Raw genomic sequence first — 20,647 nt, forward strand, 5'->3', positions numbered from 1 at the left:
CCCATGGTTTCCCTTATTTGCAATATCTAGTATATGTCTGAGTCAAGCAGAAAAGGTCAGATAAGGTGATGTTAGGGAAATGAACCCTAAGATATGTATTTAAATGTTTTTTTTTCTTTCATGCATTTGTTTCTAACTCATTTATAAGATTATTTCTTTGTTGTTTTGTATGTCCCTCCCCCACAGTATAACCCCTGCTTTCACTGTAAAAAAAAAAATAAGGCTGGGTTATATGACATTATAACAGCATATTTGCTCATTTACCATTCCAGCTTTCTGGAATCAAATTAATTGAACATTAGCCTAAAACTAATTTTTAAAATTAAACAATTTATTAAACACCTTAAAAAAACAATATATTTTCTTTTCTTTCATACCAACCAATAATAGGTAATCACCAATAACAGGTGATCTCAAGTCCCCTACTTCCCAGAAAAATAGAAATCTTCACATGGGAAGTCCTTTAGTTTTCCAATACCAGATCTCTAAACTTAACCTGGCTTCCTCTCCTTGTGTTGTAATAAAAGAGATTTCTTTCCCTAAGGTCCATTTTCCCACTGTGCTACGGATCCAAGTGTTTGTCTTCTCAGGAAACATTTGCTATAGATAGATCTGTCCTTTCTCTTTCAGGGCCTGGGCGCTGTTTCTGAGCCTTTGTGCACAAGTCTAGCATACCACTTGAGTCACAGCTTTACTTCTGGCTTTCCAGTGGTCAGTTGGAGATAAGAGTCTCATAGACTTTCTTGCCTAGGAGATATTCAGATCTCAGCCTCCTGAGTAACTAGGCAAGAGCCACTAGCACTCGACAATATTTCTTATTTTTAAAGTTAATATTTCTATACTCAACAATATCATTTTACCAAAACAGGAACAACTAATGTGGAGAAACAATAAAAGCTTCACATTTATTGCATGTTTTATGATTATGTGCATCGGTAAAAAGAAGAATTTGAAAATATTTGCCCCACATGGAAAAGATTTTAAAGCAATGAGAAAATTTGATGATCAAGCTGGTGAGACATGTTTTGGGAGCAGACTTTCATTTATTTTTTCGAATAACAATTTAACTCAGGCAGTAAGAATGGCTGTTATATCTGACTTTTGTGGTGCTTTTCTGATTTGTTACTTCTTAAAGCAATCTCATAAGGACAGTAAATTCCAGAAACATTGGAAAATGTGGTGTCAGAACAGTCACATAGTAAGTTTATACGGATGAAACTTTATGAATAGTACAAATAAGAAAGGATGAACCTGGGTATATGGAGGTAACAGTATGATTAAATTGAACAACTTCAATTTAGTTACATGATGCACACACAGGGAAATTCTTTTTATTATTATTCCAAGAGATCAATTTTAATAAGGCCCTTATATACACATGTGTTACTGATAATTATACATCAAAATTTCTTTTATTACAACTCAAATACTTGTCATTTCTAATTATTACCCAATATCAAATACTATACTGCATCTTGCAGACTTTAAGCTTGTAAAATAGAAAACTGGAAAAACCCATTACTGTTTCTTTGGGTCCAAAGAGAAAATGAAAGCAATCACTGAGATACATATAAAAGCAGATTTTTATTTTTATTTTTATTCTTGCAAACCACGGTCATTGAGGCAGAAGGCAAAATCCACCGGTGGAGAAAAGACAAAGCTGGGAAGAGCCAACCACTCCTGCCTGTAATCCCAGTTATTCCAGAGGCTGAGATCTGAGGATCACAGTTCAAAGCCAACCTGTGGCAAGAAAGTCGGTCAGTTATCTCTCATTAACTACTAAAAAAAAAAAAAAAGCCAGAGATAGAGCTGTGGTTCAAGTGGTAAAATACAAGCACTGAGTATAAAAAGCTAATGGACAGTGCTCAGGGCCTGAGTCCAAGCCCCAGAACTGGCGTGCGCACGCGTGCACACACACACACACACACACACACACGGAAAAAATAAATCACTGAATCACCTAATATACAGAACATTCAAAATTCCAGTCAATGGATTGTAGCATTCAATAGTTTTGTCCACATGATGTATGTATTCAATTATCTCTGCACATAATTGACTTCTAATAGTTGAACTCTTGGCCATAGTCCATCCCTATTCTAGCATTTTCCGAAGGGTCCCAATTATTAGTCAAGCAGAAGGAACAGGTACATCTGAATGTCCTATCTTCATTCTGGGCAGCTTGAAGTCCTTGCAGCGTTCGGTCATTAAGCTTGTGTCTCCTGCAGGGGTAGGAGTTCTGCAGAGAGGACCTCAGCCCCTCCAGCCTCACCCTGCACTGAGACGATCTCCTCAGAGGCCTGGCCTGGGGTCTGAGAGCCTCCCTCTCCTTGTGCTGGGGGCCTGGGCTGGAACTGGGCCTCAAGTTCAGAGTCAGCCTTCCAAGGCGCCTCACCAAGGACTGCGAGGACTCGGGGAGGGGTGGAGAGGGCTCTGACCACTCCGGAATGATCTTCCTCGGCCGGTGGGCTCAAGGTTTCCACATGGGGTGCTTCTGGGGTCTCCACGGGCAGCTTGAAAGGATCCAGAAGTCACAACTCTAAACTCAGCCCCGGAAAATTACGCACTCCTGAAAAAGCCTAAGACGTCTGAAACCCCAGCAAGGAAGGACAACAGACACAGGGAAATTCTTAAGTGACATTTTCTCAGATACTACACAACACAGCATTATATTCAAAAGGCTCTTGGTCACAAGACAATATGTTGGAAATGATCCATACAACTCGGGGTTGGGGGGAGGAAGAGAGGGAGAAAAATGAGGGAAGGGATAACAAGTTTGACAAGAAATGTACTTATTACCTTACTTATGTAACTGTAACCCCTATATACATCACCTTGACAATATTTTTTTTAAAAAAGAAGGAAAAAAAGGCTCTTGATACTAGCAACTAAAAATTATTTGGAGTGAAAATTCAAAATTATCTGATAAAAATAAACGTGATCACTCTTTTAAAAGACGCTAGGCCTTTTATAAAGACAGAGGGTTGTGTACTGTTATGTATTTTTATAAAAGGCCACATTATAACTTTTAAAAGTACTGTAAAACTTGCCTTTTAAAATTGTATATATTTTTGGTATAGAATGCTTATGAATTCCATCTAGAGAATTTTATCCTAAGCATAAAGAAAAAGTGAAGCTATTTTGGCAATTAAAAGAACTTGAGAGATTTCTAAGGAAATTCATCAAGGCTGGACTATCTGTTATGATTACTAAGGAAGAGATTATCTAATTATTTTCATAAATTAAGCCAAAACTTCAAGCCCTAGTAACAGCGCACGTGTGCATGCACACACACACACACACACACACACACACACACAAAGATAAAAGGAAGAAAGAAAATGAGAAATCCACACAAGAATTAAATACAAAATTTAAAGACTTCCCAGTAAGTCATGTGCCAAAAAAATCAAATGCTTGTCAAAATATAAAAGAAGTTGGCAGGAATCAGATGGGTCAGTCTATTGATTTTTATGTGTGGTTTTAGGGGAAGAGCCATCTTGGAAGTTTTAGGATCCAAGGCAAGAACTTAATCCCTCAGCACTAAGGCTTGAATTTAGGGCTTCATGCTTGCTAAGCAAGCACGCTATCACTTGAGTTATGTCTTCAGTGCTTTTTGCTTTTAGGGATTTTTTAGATAGGAGCTGGGATTTTTGCCTGTGGGGGCTTTGGACCAGTCTTCTTACCTATTGCTTTCTGCTTAGCTGTGATTCCAGGTATGCACCACTATGCTTGGCCCTCTTAATGTTCTTTATTATTCCATAGATATATCTCCGGGGCCTGATGTGAGTTGTGAAGGATGGAAGTACTGTTTTGTAAGCTTACCAAAATTTAAACTATAAAATTATATTAAAGTAGTTCTCCAACAAGGAAAAAAAAGAAAAAAATTGAGATTCAGATTATTAAGCAATGTCTTAAAATTATGCTACTGGAGCCAGGTGCCAGTAGCTCATGTCTATGTTCTTAGCTACTCAGGAGGCTGAGACCTGAAGATCATGGTTGGAAGTCAGCTGGGTCAGGAGAGTCCATGAGACTCTTAGAATTCGAATTAACCACCAAAACCCTGCAAATGGAGCTCTGGCTCAAGTGGTAGAGTGCCAACCTTAAGTGAAAACGTTAAAGGAAAGTAGCTATACCCTGAGTTCAAGCCCCAGTACTAATACACAAAAAAATTACGCTGCTAGGAATGAGAGTAAAACATTACTTTGTATTAAGAAATGGAACTGAACACAGATCTGAGGGTTGAGATATAGGGAAAAAATTAAAAATTAAATGGGGTTCCCAGGCGTGGTGAAGCACACCTGAAACTCCAGCACTTGGCAAGTTGAGGCAGGAGGATTGAAAAGTCAAGAACAGGCTGTATAGGTTATATATATACAGGTTATATAGCAGAGCCTGCTTGAAAAATAAAAAAATAAACAAATATGAACAGGGGTGGGGTAAGCAAAGAGATGAAAATTTCTCACTATGATAGTACAGGATGCTAATTTCATGCAAATACCCAAGAAGGAACTGAAAGTCCTGAGTGTGTGTGTGTGTGTGTGTGTGAGTGTGAGTGTGTGTGTGTGTGTGGTGTGCTTTCTTAGTAGTGGGTTGAGACTTTGGCTAAAATATTATTTAATGTTACGCTTGTTTGTCCTAGAGTAGTCATTTGTAAAACACTACTGTTTAATATTGACAACTTTGAAAGTCACTGAAAAAAACTAAATGGCAATTTAATGTTAACAGCTACTTATGGTTATCAAATCCATCAAAACCCTTCATGAATATATTAAGTACAAACCCACTAAATTACTGTTGCCAAAGACAGCTTGGTATTTTAAAATAGGTGAGCTGTGATATGAGAAAGGACTCTGGCCATAATATACTATTTTGTCTTTACAGAGAAAAGGAAATCAGATCTGTTTTTAATTATTTAATGTTCTAAAACTTCTGCCATTGTAGCTATAAAGTGCTATCTAGAAATGTATTAGAAAATTTATTTTATCTAAATTCATGTTTTCATTTCTATAATAAAATAAGAATGAAAGTCCTGCTGAGTGCTGGGGGCTCATGCCTATAATCCTAGCTACTCCTCAGGAGTCTGAGATCTGAGGATCATGGTTCTATCCTGCCAGCCAGGCACAAAAAGCCCGAGAGTCTCTTATCCCCAGTTAAGAAGCAAAATGCCACAAGTAGAGATGGGGTTCAAGAGGCAGAGTGTCATCCTTGAGCAAAAAAGGCAAAAGAGAGTGCAAGGTACTGAGTTTAAGCCCCAGTTCTGGCACGTGCACGTGCGTGTGTGCGCGGGCACACACACACACACATACATAAATTCTTGTTACAAAATAATTCATTTAGATAATGGTAGAAACAAGTCAGTGAATTGTTCATATTGAGCCCATTAGGACTGAAAGTTCAAATGTGATGCTGGGTACTGGTGGTCCTGCATTAATCGTAGTAGGCTGAGATCTGAGAATCACCATTCAAAACCAGCCTGTACTGGAAAGTCTGTGAGACTCTTATCTCCAATTAAGCACCAAAAAACCAACCAAACAAATACATAAAACAAAAGCTGGAAGTGGAGCTATGGCTCAAGTGGTAGTGTACTATCCTTGAGCAAAAAAGCTCAGGGACAGTGCCCTGGCCCTGAGTTCAAGCCCCAGGACTGGCATACACACAAAAAAATGTGTGTATGTATGTGTATGAACCATAAACAAAAATGAAGCACAGAAAAGCAAATTGGGTTTTGGTTCACTGCCTTTCTTTCAATGCTCCTCTAGATTCTTTTAACTCTAGGCCTATAGGCAAACACTTAATTCTTTAGGCTAATTTTGAAGGTCATTAGGAATAGGCTTAATTTTAGTTATAGGGATACTTATCTTTGAACTGGAGCATAAGAAGTCAAACCATAAGATTTTTCCATCTAGACTGTATTTTGTGTAATAAGACAGAAGCTTCACATTTATCTGGTTGGGATTTAAAGTTTCATTTATTAGCTTATAACCTAGAATGTCTAAAAATATAAAGTATAATTCTGATCTATGTCTTAGTTTTTGTTACTGAAGCATTTGGAAACAAGAGACATAAGAAGATATTTATTTTAGCCTCTCTTTATTTCTCTTTCCACCTTACAATCAAATTCAGCAACTTTACCAATAAACAGTAAAAATGATAGAGTATAAACAGCATTGCCCAAGTAAATCCATCATAGACCTGTATCTGAGAATGGTTCCTAAATAGGGGAAGTGTGTTTCATACAAAGAGTCCATTTTCTGTTATTGCCTTTTTTATTTGGACTACTGGATTCTATATATCCTAAAGCAATCTTAATAGTTTCCTGTCTTTCACTAACAAGAATGACTTGTCATAATGAGTAGTGTAGACACTGTCCATTTGATCCAATCTAGAAACCTGCCTACTTGACATAAGAGTAAATCACCTCAAATCCTTTGTGGAATGTGTAAACATAAACTAATGAAAGAAGAAAATAAAAATGTGATTCTTCCTTCCTTCCTTCCCTCCCTCCCTCCTTTCTTTCTGTCTTTTTCTTCTTTTTTTTTGTCAGTCATGGGGCCTGGGAACTGTCCCTCAGCTCTTCAGCTCTTGGCAAGCACTCTACTACTTGAGCTACAGTGCTACTTGAGGTTTTCTGGTGGTTTATTGGAGATAAGAGTCTCATGGACTTTCCTGCCCTGGCCAGCTTTGAACCTTGATCCTCAGATCTCAGCCTCCTGAGTAGCTAGGACTACAAGTGTGAGCCACCGGCACCCACCAAAATGTGATCATTTCTATCAGAGAGCAATAAAGGATTGGGACATTTGGAGACTTGGTTTATTTAAAAAAATGTAACAAGGAATTACACATGACAATGGTAAAGGAAGGAAGAATCTTCATGGATATAAAATCTTATGAAATAGTTTCTTCCTTTTTTAGGAAAGTAGTTACTTTTGTTTTGTTTTGTTTTTTGGGGTCTGGTCGTGGGGCCTGAACTCTGGGCCTGAGCGCTGTCCCTCAGCTCTTCAGCCCAAGGCTAGCGCTCTACCACTTGAGCCACAGTGCCACTTCCGGCTTTTTTCTTATGTGGTACTGAGGAATCAAACCCAGGGCCTCGAGCATGCAAGGCAAGCGCTCTACCACTGAGTCAGCTTCCCAGCCCCATTACTTTTGTAGTTAATAATAGTCCTTAATTGTAGTCAAAATGGTGTATATTAGGAAATTACTTTTATCTACTTTAATTCCACACAGAAGATTTCTACTTTCAGTACTCTTTCTATGTCTAGGTAGGAATTTCAAATTTCATTTTGGGGAATGGGCTCATTTTGGGGGGGGGAGTGGGGAGGGTCCGTCATGGGGCCTGAACTCTGGGCCTTGGTGCTGTCCCTCAGCTCTTCAGCTCAAGGCTAGCACTCTATCACTTGAGCCACAGCACCACTTCTTGCTTCTTTTTTGCTTATATGGTGCTGAGGAATCGAACCCAGGGCCTCATGCATACAAGGCAAGCGCTCTACCACTGAGCCACCTTCCCAGCCCCAGAATGGGCTCATTTTAAGGGATGTGCTTTTTGGAATTTTTTCCCTTTGGTTTTGTGTTGTAAGATTAGACATGGATACCTACATATTTTAATTCTCCTTTCACAATTAAGTTTTTGGTTTTAGCTCTAGAGAAGGACATAAATATGTCATACTGCTATCAGTGGATAAAAACCCCAGATTCTTGGCATCAAAGAACTGAATTAAGACATGAATACCAAAGAGAAATGGTAAAGGAGAGATTTTGGTAGTTTAAGTGCACCATTAATTCGAGCTTGATGGCTCATATGGTTAAATTTGAGTTTTCAAGGGTTTGAAGAGTGTGGGAGGAGTTCATAATAATGACAGTGGGTTGATCTTGGCATTATGATCTTGATTATGATTTGGCAGATTTTTAAAAGAGATCTATGCATGTGCAAGATTGTCATACCATGTTTTTTAAGTGTATGTATGAGATACAATCCAGATGCATGAGGCCTCAAGTTGGAATTTGTTTCACTAGGGATGCATGTATTTCTACTATGCAGGTATTTCAGTTTGGTTAGAAATGGCTTGAAGTTTTTCTTACAAACCCATCAGAATCTCCATGGAGGAATGGCCTTGGTAAGTATTAGGGAGGAGATAGGACTTAAAGAGTGTCTCCTAGGGAGTGAGTAGGAGAGGTTGCTGGTTTTAACATTCTTTCCCTAAAACCTGCCTCAATACTACATTTGACTACTTAATTTTTACTAGTACTGTCATTTTTTTTTCTTTTTTTGGTGCTGGGGATCAAACCTAGAACCTTGTACCTGCTAAACAAACGCTCTAAACTAGATCTCAACCCTTAAGGTTTTTTTTTTTTATGGAATTTAATAAGGCTCTATGTTGGGTTTAGGGGTGTAGTTGGGGATAAAAGATAACACAACAAATTTTGTGTTCTATAGGAACTAGGTACTAATGAAGTGATTCTAAAAATGAAATCTCAGGGCAACTTGAATTCATACCTTGGGTGGGTTCATGGACTCTACAGTCGGTCTATGAAGGGAATAGATACATGCTTCTTGTTGGTGGCTTCTGTGCATGTGTTGATAATTTTGTATAATTTTGAGATTATTTAAATGAACCCTGGCAGTACAAAAATTCACCATATCTGACAGGAATTGTGTAAAAGACTAAATCTAAATCTCTGAAGTGAGACTTGCGAATCCACAACTTGTAGTAGTTTGTGATTCTAAGCCAATCAAAGTGTAGGAACCTCTGGACTAGAAGAGAAGGTTAGATGATAAAATAAACAATTTGCATTTTGATTGTAGCCATGAGACAATACTCAAATAATAATGGTAGCACTTAGGAAAGTTAGCTCTTAGGAAAGTTAATAGATGATAGTCACTATTTCTCCTCAGCGAAATGTAGGCAAGTGGACACTCACCTACTGTTTTGAAAATGATACACCTTACCAGAGATAGAAGAGACAACTTGGGCATACCAGTGATTACTATTTCCAAGCATTATTATTTTATGGTAAAAAGTAATAGGTTTTATTATGACATTTTCCAAGCCTTTTTTTTTTTAATTGAGAAATACCCAGTGGACACTCAAGAAATGGTTTATGCTGTAGCGGCTGCTCTCGTTTATGAGCCTCTATTCTGTATTCTTCAGTGGCCTCAATATCATTTTCCTGGATGAAAAATATAGTGACACACTAGGTTTTGAGTGATTTTTATGGTTGAAATACTTGAATGGAATGCCTGTCTTCCTACACACACATTCATCTTTAAAAGGGCCTGAATGAGTCTTTTTAGGTTATAGGAAAAGCCTGCACGATTTACAGGCAGAAGCCATTCAGTATTGATTAAATGATCAACTTGGAGTGAAAACGTTTTATAATTTCATTCTACTCATCACCACTAACTAGCACTTTTTTTTCTGAAATGCTTGCAGGTGTCTATCTACTTAGCCTTATTTTCCCAACCTTACAAAAAGATAGCACCAATAACTCCCCACTTCCCTTGTATTGTGTGTGTGTGTGTACTAGTCACCCTAAGAATACGAATTAGGTAGAAAAGAAACCTTGGGTGCAACCTGCCCACCCTCCCCCAGCAGCTCCTCTTCTCAGGAAGGCCTGGCGGAAGATGGGACTTTTTCTAACCTTCATTCAATCAGACAAAGACGGTTTAAGAAGGAAACACACAAAAGAATAGCTTATGGACGACCACAAACGGTGTCAAACCTTTGTTTATGCAGAAGATCCCTTAAGCAGAAAACCTGAAAGCACCGCAGGTATGATATTTCCCGCGATCCTGGAGAAAAGGGCCGCACCAGTACTTAAAATGGCGACCAAACGCTTCAGCTCTGATACCACGTGACACGGCCACGCCTGCTCCCTTCCCAGCACACCACGCCTCCAGCGGCCCCCACCGAAAGTGGGCGTGGCCCTCCTGGAGGCTCTTTTCTTCCCAGAGGCAGAAATCCCCAGGAGGTCCAGGCGCAGCCCCACCCCTCAGGCGCCCGCGCCCTCGCCCCGCCCACGGCCACGCCCCGTTCTTCCGGGCGGGGCTGGGCCCAGAGTCCAGCTGCTTGCTGGCTGGAGATCCCGAGACTTCCTTGTTGTGAGTCCCGGCCTGGCAGTGTCCGAGTCTGAGGCACCGCCACCCCTGCACCTGGTCGGTCACCCTTGCCCCGCACGCCCTTCGCTCTCTATCATGCCCAACCCCAGCAGCACCTCCTCTCCCTGCCCCCTCCCTGAGGAAATTAGGAACCTGTTGGCAGGTAAAGCGCGGGAAGGGGGCGGGGAGCGCTGCGGGGGTAGGGGGCCCGGGTGGGGGGTGACGGCCAGCCCACGGGGACCAGGCTTTCGGAGACCGTCCCCTCCCTTCCTCCCCTCCGCCCCAGCCAGTCTTCTGAGTGGTGGGGGCAGGACTGGGAGGAGGGAAGCTGGGGAAAGCCGGGAGCCTGTGGTGAAATCTGGTGCCTGCCGGGATGGCGGCAGAGCCCGGCGTCCGGTTTCACACTTCGGGGTTCAGTGCACTTCTGGGCGCATCGCGTGTGGAGGGAGGGGAGAGGAGGACGGAGAATGTTAGGAATGCCAGTGTGGGAACTTGGGAGGATAGCCGGAGCTGAAGTACTTCTTGGGTGGCTTGGCCAGTGGAGATGCTGGGCCGCAGGTGTCAGGGGGTGCGAGGTGGAAGGGTATGTCATTTGTAAAACTCCCAGTCTCCTCCAACATTCAGGTCACTATCTTCAGCCTTAATAGTTATTAAAGAAAAAAAAAGGAAGGATGTGTTAAAAGTCCTACTTCCTGTGCCACTTGATGAAAAAGCACTTATCTTTGCACTCTCATCTTCCCCTTCGCAATTTGACATTTCCACTTACAGGAACTCGTTTCAGACTTAGATATGGCTCTTCATGGCTATTATGAATCCACCACTTTTCACTTATATATACTAGATATGGATGGAGATGTATGTTTTCTCCAAGAACCCAGGAAAACTGTAGTTCTGCACAAGGCAAAAAACAAAAAACAAAAAACTCCAAAACATTTTATCTTGTCCATCCTAAAAATTTTACCATCATTGACTTTGTCTTGTGTGTCAGAAATCTGGAAATGGTAGTATTTTATTATAGTTGTCTCAAATATTTTCTTTTCTCTATGGGTCATAAGTGGATTAAAAGAATTTCTCATAGATGCCTGTGCTATAGGTTGCTTCTGAACTCTTAAGAAGCAATGTCCTCTAGAAGGAGACATTTAAAATAACAAATTGCTGTATAGCAATATGAGGACATGTTCTACTGTTTTGAGTGCTTAACATCATATTCCTGAAAAAATAAAACTAAGTGTATTAACACAGACTTAGCTTTGTTTGAATATGATGCAGTTTGCTGAATGCATTGTAGTGGGATCCACTCAAGAAATTAGTGGGTACCACTAAATACCAAAAACTTTAGAGTCTGATTAAGGCATTTATTCCATTCTATTAGAGTTTTACACCAGTACTAATTTTAACTACAGTTAACATTTTTTGTTACAATGCCCAGATTGCTTGTTTAGAAAATTATTTTAATAACCAGATCAAAGAAGTATTTATCTTTGTCACAGAAATAATAATCACTGTTTTCAAGTTATTCAAGGTCTGTATTTTTGAATTTAAGAAAAGGCAAGAGGCATGGCTCCAGTGGTAGATCACCTGCTTAGCAAACTCAAGGGCCTGAGTTCAAACACTCATACCTCCAAAGGAGGTGAGTTCAGACCTTTGTGGATGCTCCCATAGTAGGCAATTTGCTATTTGGACATAATCATTCATCCCCAAATACTGTGATATATGAATTATGTGACTCTTCAATCTTTTATCTTATAGACTTATATATCTTAATCATGTGATTTAACCATTCAAAATTATGTATTTACCTGCAAGTGCCAAATTTCTATAATTTCTGCCATCTCTTTTAAGTCAAATAATATACGAGCATAATATCTAGTTATGTTTCTTTTTTATAAGCCACTGGCATTTTTTACATTTTGTATTTTTAAAGTAAATCACATATTAATGAAGAGGGCCTGGAGGCATGGCCCAGCAGTAGACCACATTCCAGTGTCTCCAGACTTTGAATTTAAATCTAATACCACTAAAAATAAATAACCCCCCCTAAAATAAAACAGAAAAACCTATGAAGAATTTATAACAAATATTAAAATATTTAAAACTTTGGAGATTATGGCTTTGAATTGTACTTTATTTTTGGAAGATATTTTGAGGAGGTATGAATATAAATTGAGATATAGATACGTATTTAAAGAACACAATTAAACCAGTGTTTTTTAGGGTTTTAAACTTTGTAGTGTAAAAAAAAGTTAACATTTCAACAGATCAAAGTAAATGGAAGGCTTATGATGCAACACATCTTGTGAAGAACTACCCAGATTCTCAGCTAGACATACTAATTGATCAAGAAAAGATGATCAGTTTCTTTCAGATGGACAGCTGCTTCCTGATAACTTCATAGCTGCTTGTACAGAAAAGAAAGTCCCTGTTGTCTTTAGATTACAAGAGGGTTATGATCATAGCTATTACTTCATTGCAACTTTTATTACTGACCACATCAGACATCATGCAAAGTACCTGAATGCGTGAAAAACTTCACACAGGAGACTCTCTCCAGGATTAAAGTTGTAACAAACAGAACTACTAAGAACAAAAAGATTTCAAAATATTGGATTTCATAATTGTCAAGGAGCCTCTTTCACCAGTTGAATAAATACATAAAACTGCAAAAAAAGTTAACATTTCATGTTTAACTATAATTACAATTTTCTTTTTAAATAGAGAAAGCTTCAAGAATAGATGCTCTGAGCAGTTATTGCATCCCAAAATATTGTTGGGGTACATGATAATTTTAAGTGATAGCATGGGGTAAGATTTAGAATTCTAAAATTGTAGAGGAAGTTTCTGTACTGATTGAAATTATAGAAATATTGTTGGCTTATTAGCACATTCTTTTGAAACTAAGCAGATATTGGTATGTGATCATAAATACTTGAGTGCTCTTAGAATCCATGATATGATCCTGGTTAGATAAGAAACTAATCCTTTCAGTAGTTTTAAATTCTTTGCTTTCAAAAAGTATATTAAAGTAAAAAGTAGCTCCAAAATAATATTATTTCAACATAATTCCAAAATATTATTATTCCAAAATAATATCCCCTTTGAGTTCCTGTGCCTATTATACAAATTGTCATATGCCTTGTATGTTAAATATTTGACATTTAGCTGCTTGATAAGTATTAATTGCTTATATATTTTTCTAGTCATATTCTTTTTTTATCAGTTCTTTTTCATATTTTTAATGATTGATTTTCTTTCTAATTATGATAGTTTTAGCTCCTCTTTCAATATTTGTCCCTCTTTTAAAAAATTGTATAGAAATGCAACAAAAAAAAGAAATGCAACAAAAAAGAATTAGAGATTCTTCTTCTTTTTTTTTTTTTGTACTGGGGATCGAACCCAGGGCGTTGCACTTGCTAGGCAAGCGCTTTGCCACTGAGCTACATCCCAGCCCGAGATTATTATTCTTAATGATACTCTTGAAAAAGTAATGATACAGTGTAGCAGTTATATTTTCTGTAGAATAAATATGTTAGATCTTGAAGGCCTTTTTTAAAAAAATAAAAATGTGCCAGGTGCTGGTTGCTCACACCTGTAATCCAACCTACTCAGGAGGCTGAGATCTGAGGATCACGGTTCAAGCCAGCTCAGGCAAGAAAGTCTGTGAGATTCTTGTCTCCAGTAAACCACCAGAAAACCAGAAGTGGCGCTGTGGCTCAAGCGGTAGCACGCTCAACTTTGAGCTGAAGAGCGCATGGATAGCACCCAATCCCAGAGTTCAAGCCCCATGACTGACAAAAAAAAAAAAGTTGAATTATTCTTTTGGCTATGTAAGTGGAAGACAGCTTATAAATTTTGTTGTTGAAAACAAAGTTTACCTCCACTGTTAACCTTTTATTTTCACTGCCCCCCTCCCCACATAGTGGAAGGACAGGTTTAGTCTGTATCATTACAATCAAAGGAAAACCCCAGATCTTGTCCATTGAATCTTCTCTTACATCCCAATATTTTGACTAGATCTGATAGCAAGAATAATCTTGATTTTGTTGACTTTTTCACTGTGGCAGGCAGAAAGTGAGCTCCTTCCTATTGCCCTCCCACCCATTAGTATAATCACCTTTAACTTCTGGTCTGCTCATGGTTTACAATCAAGTATTTTAGTTCATTCTCGTTTATCACAACAAATGTAAGAGGATGCTATCTTTTTAAAAATTATTATTAAATTAGGAAGTGAAACCAATGTTATAGGAAGAAAATAATTGTAAAAACCAATACCAAACCAAAGAAATAACTAACTGGCTACAGGAGTTCTGCAAAGTGACCTGGAGATTTGTTCCTGTTGCAGTTTTGGTGAAACATTGTGCATTTTCCCCTACTGGGGATTTCCAGAAATTATCTTGCATTGTAATTAATAGAGACACTAGATAAAATAATTCTATTGAAAGAGAGGCAGGATTTCCTCCCCTCCCCCCCAATGCCTAGTATAGTATGGTTTGATTTCTACTTTCCCAAAATCTTATTTGTAATTTGATCAACATTTTGGTTTTATTTCTATTTATTATTTATGGCATAGTAGTGTACCATAACTTCCTTGGGGGTATTGGCTGAGTATATAAAGGGAAGAGTGCCACCTACTGAGTCACCAATACTCACCTACTTCTTAGCACCTGGATTTTCTATCAGAAGAAGAACAAGCCTGCTCCATTTGTCAGCAGTAACAAATGAGCCTAAAGTTACTCTAAGTACATTTAATCTCAAAATGAAATCAATCAGTAGCATCTCTACAATACTTCCTTGTAGAAATAAAAATACAAATTATCAAAGAAAGGGACCAGAAGTTTACTGAAGCTTTTGTTTTTGCTTTTGAGTCTGGGTCTGGGTTAAGTAGTGTGAATGGATTAAAATATATGTTAGAAAATCATTTGCCTATTTATCTTAAGAACATAATGTCCTGCATTTTCTTGGGAGGGAATATTTTGGGATGACTTGATTCAAAATATTTTCATTTCAGATTAGTAAATTAGGCCTTTGATGTTATGCCTAATCATTGTGTCTTGACTATTTGCCTAATCCAAATAATCTTTAGTTTCCTTTAAAAAGAGAAGTCTAAATATGCTAAAAATTCGAAGTGGATTCATCTCTACTGATGTTAGCACTGAAGTATGGCTAGGAACAACAGCATAGGAAAAGCCTCTGATGATTGGAAGCATAGTTCAGTTGTTTCTCATAAATTTAAGATTAAGTGTCATATATGGGTGATAAAAGTGGCGTAGGCTGGGTTTTATATACTCATTATTCACTTAGTTTGTCTTTTTCAATTAAAGCCAAGTCTATCTTTTTCATTCCACTGAGTTTACATTTCTTTTTCAATCACATTCTGAACACATTATAATAGATGCTGCCTAACAGTGAATATAGTGTAAATCTCAGATTAATCTGTTACTCACTGTGGCTTCTTTGTAAATGCACAGTAAAAAGATTTTGATTATCATAAAGTGCTATTTATCAAGAGTCATCTTTTAGTGGTTGAAAGATGGTCAGCCCTATCTTTCAACAGCCCAGCTTTTTTTTTTCTTTCTTATTGTGCAACCCTGGTTGGCCTTCATCCTCATGATCCTTCTGCTTCTGAGATCAATCCCGAATTTAGCAAGGATTATAGGTTGCTCCAACCTGGCCTACAATTGTTCAACCTTCTGTAAATCCTGTAGCTTGAAAAACTAATTTTAAAATTATTGTAGAATGATTGGATTGTAAAGCTCAGACATATTACCCATTGCACATGACTCTTTTTCCACTTTGAAAAGTCCACATTTTATCCATAACCTATACACGTGCTAGATGATCAAGGGAGAGACATTGACTGGAGCAATAAAAAACTTTTCAATTAGCCATTTTCCAACTTTGGGTATTTGGCTCCAATTGATCTGCATGTGCCCAGATGGTTGATGTTTACATTTTCATCTGTAGCTGCTGGGTCAGATCATTCCTTCCCTGCTTTAACAGAAGAAAAGTATCTTTTGTTTTGATTGCAGGTTAGGCTTGAATCCTTAACAGGTTAAATTTGGTGACAGCATGTCTCAGTGAATACTGAGTGAATTCTAGCTCAGTTCTTAAAGTAGAGAGAGATGTGGAATTCAGTAGTAAAGGCATTTGGAGTGTCATGTGATTTTTTTTTTTTTAACACTTACTCATCTGGGGCTGAGCAAATGCTTGTGGATTCTGCCCTAGTTCTTGCTCCCTCTTCTATACAATTCAGGCCATCACAGAGGCTGTGTATCTGCATGCCTGTGCAGGGAGGTATTAGATAGTAGGGAGAAAAGGAGGGTACCCTTGTGTCAGTTTACCACTTCCAGCCTGAAATCCATTCAAAGGTCTGTGGGGGTGAGGACAGGTGGTTAGACCCCTCAGTTGTCTTCACAAAATGGAAACTTGTGCTAAATATGCAACTTAAGCAACCTGTAGTTTATCTTTGCCAACATTTTTTTTAAAATCACTATGTGATGTATATAGAAGTTGGTAGAAGGGAGAGAGTGTGTGTGTGTTGGAGGGGAGGGGTGTAACCTAATCACTTGGGACACTACAGGAAGATTAAGTGACAGTTTTTCTAGGGGATGTGTATGTATTAAAGAAGTTGGAGCACCATTTAAGAAGTCACATGTTAAGTGTCTGCCTTAAGAAGGGTGAAGATGGCCACTGTTTAAGGATTGCTGAGCCAGAATCTGTCCTTTTTTGTTTTCAGACCTTGACATTTATCTAAAGAGCAGTTGTAAATCTGATCTTTTCAGCTGCCTTCCCCACCCCATCTTTACAGCTGTGCTTGGAGATAAGGTTTACTCTTGACAACATTAAGGTATAACAGGAGCAAAAACCACCACTGTGTTTACTTCTGCCAGAATAACTTTTTCCTAATGATATCTTGTGGGGGAGGGGTGGAAGGTGAAAGACTGCCCAACGTTGGGAGTACTTCTGAAGTTAAATGCGGGCAATCACAACTGCAACTGCGGATGTGGGGTACTTGGGCTTGCTGCCTAATTTGGGCACCCCCTTTCTGGTGCCTTCTCAGTGCCCCAAGGGTAGAGCCTCCTGAAGGCATTTCCCTTCCACCGTCAGCAGAACCCCAGGATGTGACTTGAAACCCTCCTCTCTCCCAGAAAGAGGAATTCTAGCTCCAGGCCACGGGGCAAGTAAGCCTGGCAGGCTGACCCTTGTTTGCAATCAGACTAAGGCAGTTTCTCCGAATCCCTGGCTGTCTGGAGTCAGTGAAATCTGCATATTAACCCAAGGGAGACACGACCTTTAAAGAAAGGTAAAAGCGATCCAATAGGCTTGGTAGTTTACTGCGCGCTGCTTTACCGTTTGCAGGGCTATTTAGAGCACAATAAAAAGCTTCAAATCTCTTTTCCAACCAGCCAGAGGAGCGCTTGATTTACCCAAGACTTTTATTGCTCGCTTTTGAAATATTACCCTGGCTTTGAGGTACAAAGCCGCAGATCCAGCTCCATTTGTCTGGTGAGGGCGCTGCCCCAAACTCAGCTCTCCCCATTACAGCTCTGTGGATGGGAACCCTGGGGTTTAAGTGGCCAAGGGTCGTGCTTCTCTAGTTTCTCAGTGGGCAGCTCTGAGCATCCTCTGGAGAGCCCAGGTCACGTCCTCTTTCTCCGGCAGCAGCTCTCTCTGCCCTGGGGAGAGAGCTCCGAAGTGGGTGCGGTGCCGGCCAGGGAGAAGCATCTTGTGAATCCGAGGAACCTCCAGTGCCTGCTGGGAGAGGCTGGGTTCCTTCCAGTCCCTTCAGAAAATAAACCAAAAGAGGCTGTAGATGTTAAGAAATAACTTAGATGTCAAAATCTTAACCTTCCAAGCCTGTGGCCAACCAATAAACTAAGATCATTGTAGGGACCGCTTCCTGTTAACAGAATTCTTACTCATCGCAAAAACAAAACAAAACAAAACAACCCCCACTCCACCCTAGCTAAGCAGCTCCTACTCAAAAAAGTCAGAGTTTAATTGATCCCATTAATTGACTTAAGCCCTTTTCTGGGAAAAGCTTGGGAATAAGTATATTAAAACTACTACTCTAAAAGCATAGATCTTTTTCCTTACTCCGTCTCCGAAGTGAGTCTCTCTGTTCCTTAAGAAATAGTGAAATCCTTTCTGCAGCCCCAAATTTCCTCGTAAGCAGAGGCTTGGGTGAGTATGTACAGAATATTTTGGTGAGATTTTAGGAAATATTACGTAGAGCATTGCAGGCTCTTCTCCCCCCACTCCTGTGGGGTTTTTCTTTTTAATAGAAATAAAATGACCGTTTAAAGAAGTAGCTCGTGGGCTGTAATTCCGCTTGTTACGGCTTCTGGAGATAGAAAATAGATTCTGTTTGTTTAAACTTGGATTATAGTGGAAACGTAAAATAGGAAGACGAATTAAAGATGAACATTGAGTGAAAATAACATTAAGCAGATCACTCACAAGTCGTGTCAGTGACTCTTGTATGCATGCAGGATGGCTGGAAGAAACCGAAGGGGTAGAAGTCCTTCCCTTCTCCGTTTTAAAAAAAATAAAGAACAGAAGAATACCTACAGCTCCCAGAGAAACCAGACTGACTTTTCTATTTCAGCTTCTGTGTGAACGTTCAAAATGACTTGCTCCCTGCGTACAAGCTTCTTCATGTTTCATGATTTTGAACTCATTGAGAAATGTGGGTTTAATTTGATTGGTTTTGGATTTATGTCTTTTCCTATTCAAAATATAGGTAACTCAAGGAAAGAGAAGCCAGGATATTTTGCTTTCATCTTATTTTAATACTTTTAACATCTTAGTTGTTAATGGACTTTAAACCAGAGGCTATTAAAATATTTGAAGATTTAATTTTAAGACTTTCCTTTTCACAGTGACTTAGCGAACAATTATCTCTACACATTAATTCTGAATGTATAACAGTTTAACCAACTTTGCTCCTGGGCTCACAATACTTGTGTAATCAAGTATTTAAAATAAATTACAAACATTCAATCCTACATATTATATGCTAACTAATTATAAATACCATAGACAATTATGCTACTTTTTATTACATGTAATATTATATTTTAATCACAGTAAGTTGAGAGACAAAATAAATAAGAAGGTGAAATATGTACCTTTTTCAATATGAAATATGGATGATTTGTAGCCATTCCTACTTAAACATATTTCAGTGGGGGTCCTCCTCATTAGATATTTTCAAGTGAGTACTGAAATCCTGAAAACGAAATTAATGTTGCCTAATATTTTACACACAGTAAGAATGGAGCAATTATAAAAGTCAAACCAGCAAGGAGAGAGAAACACAGAAAAATTTAGGAGTTTACTAAAATGTTGCAAAGGAGACTATGGGGAGATATTTGAAGCCATAGAAATCTCATTTCGTAGATACTTTTTAAATAGTAGAAGAATGTTTTTCTGCTTTTTTATTTAAAAGATTCTCCAGGTGACTAATTGTAAGACAGAGCTTATAACTAGTTATCTTTCTGATTTGAGGGTGGCCACAGCAGGTGGGGCAGATCACAGGAGCCAGGTGTGAAAAAGGTTTATTATTTTCACTTAAAGCATAAAACATTCCATATACCTGGTAGTGGGAAAACAGACCTTTGCCTATTTTGAGAAAATAATTGTGAATGACTTGTTCATATAGGAACTTAGAGAATACCATAAAATGAAAATTACAGTAACATGGATAAAAGCTTTCTGCTTGCTTTTATATAAGAGAAATTATTTTATGGGGCACCATAGTTTATTAATAAAACTTGTGTGCTTCTTCCTGGCTTAATGATGCCAAACATCCAAATAGCTTTTGCTGTGCTCAGCATTAAGTAGAGCATACAAATTTTATTAGCTAAGTGGTGAACTGATTTGTCAGGCTTAGTATTTGAAGCATACTTCAATTTTGGATTGATAAATAACTATAACAAATTGTATAGATATTAACATTTATGTGTAGAAACAATCATTGTCCTATTTGTCTTCACAAAAGTGATTCTTATAATTTGTATCCCTTTCCTTATATTTCATGGTTTAGATGTTGAAACATTTGTAGTAGACATCCTGAAAGGGGAAAATTTATCCAAGAAAGGAAAGGAAAGGAGAGAATCTCTTATTAAGAAGATAAAAGAAGTAAAGTCCACGTAAGTCACTAATCTACTACTAATTTCTTGGAAGCAACTTTGCAATTAATGTTTTAATAAAGAATTGATTATCATGGAGCTAATTTTTTGTTATTTTTATTATTGGTGCTAAGTATTTTTAAAGGATAAAATATGTATTCCACTATAACAGCTTTAAAACAAACATGGTAATCATAATACTTCTGGTGAAGGTTCTTGATAATGCATTGTTAATCATTCTAATAAAATCCAATTGTTAATTTGAATATCTGAGAGTGCATTTGGTTTAAATGATAAGACATAGGTAGACTGACGATTTTAATATAAATGTGAGAATACCCTCAGACACAAGAAAAAGAAAATCCTCTTAATTGTTACTTCATTAAATGAATAAATATAAAACTTCATGGATATGGAAGAT

The 20,647-nt window shown here is 38.3% G+C and overlaps 1 protein-coding gene across 2 annotated transcripts in view; it reads left to right on the plus strand.

The window, feature by feature from the left end:
- The first annotated feature begins 10,067 nt into the window (after window positions 1-10,067).
- The window catches only part of Skap2 (src kinase associated phosphoprotein 2), a 173,309-nt gene continuing 162,729 nt past the window's right edge, over window positions 10,068-20,647 (plus strand). For both annotated transcript variants that reach the window (XM_013024469.1, XM_013024470.1), the window contains exons 1-2: window positions 10,068-10,259; window positions 20,142-20,247. In XM_013024469.1, the coding sequence (XP_012879923.1) occupies window positions 10,193-10,259; window positions 20,142-20,247 (173 nt within the window). In that variant the 5' untranslated portion in view covers window positions 10,068-10,192. The remainder of the gene's footprint in view (window positions 10,260-20,141; window positions 20,248-20,647) is intronic.

Source organism: Dipodomys ordii, unplaced genomic scaffold (assembly GCF_000151885.1).
Source record: "Dipodomys ordii isolate 6190 unplaced genomic scaffold, Dord_2.0 Scaffold76, whole genome shotgun sequence".
NCBI lineage: Eukaryota > Metazoa > Chordata > Mammalia > Rodentia > Heteromyidae > Dipodomys > Dipodomys ordii.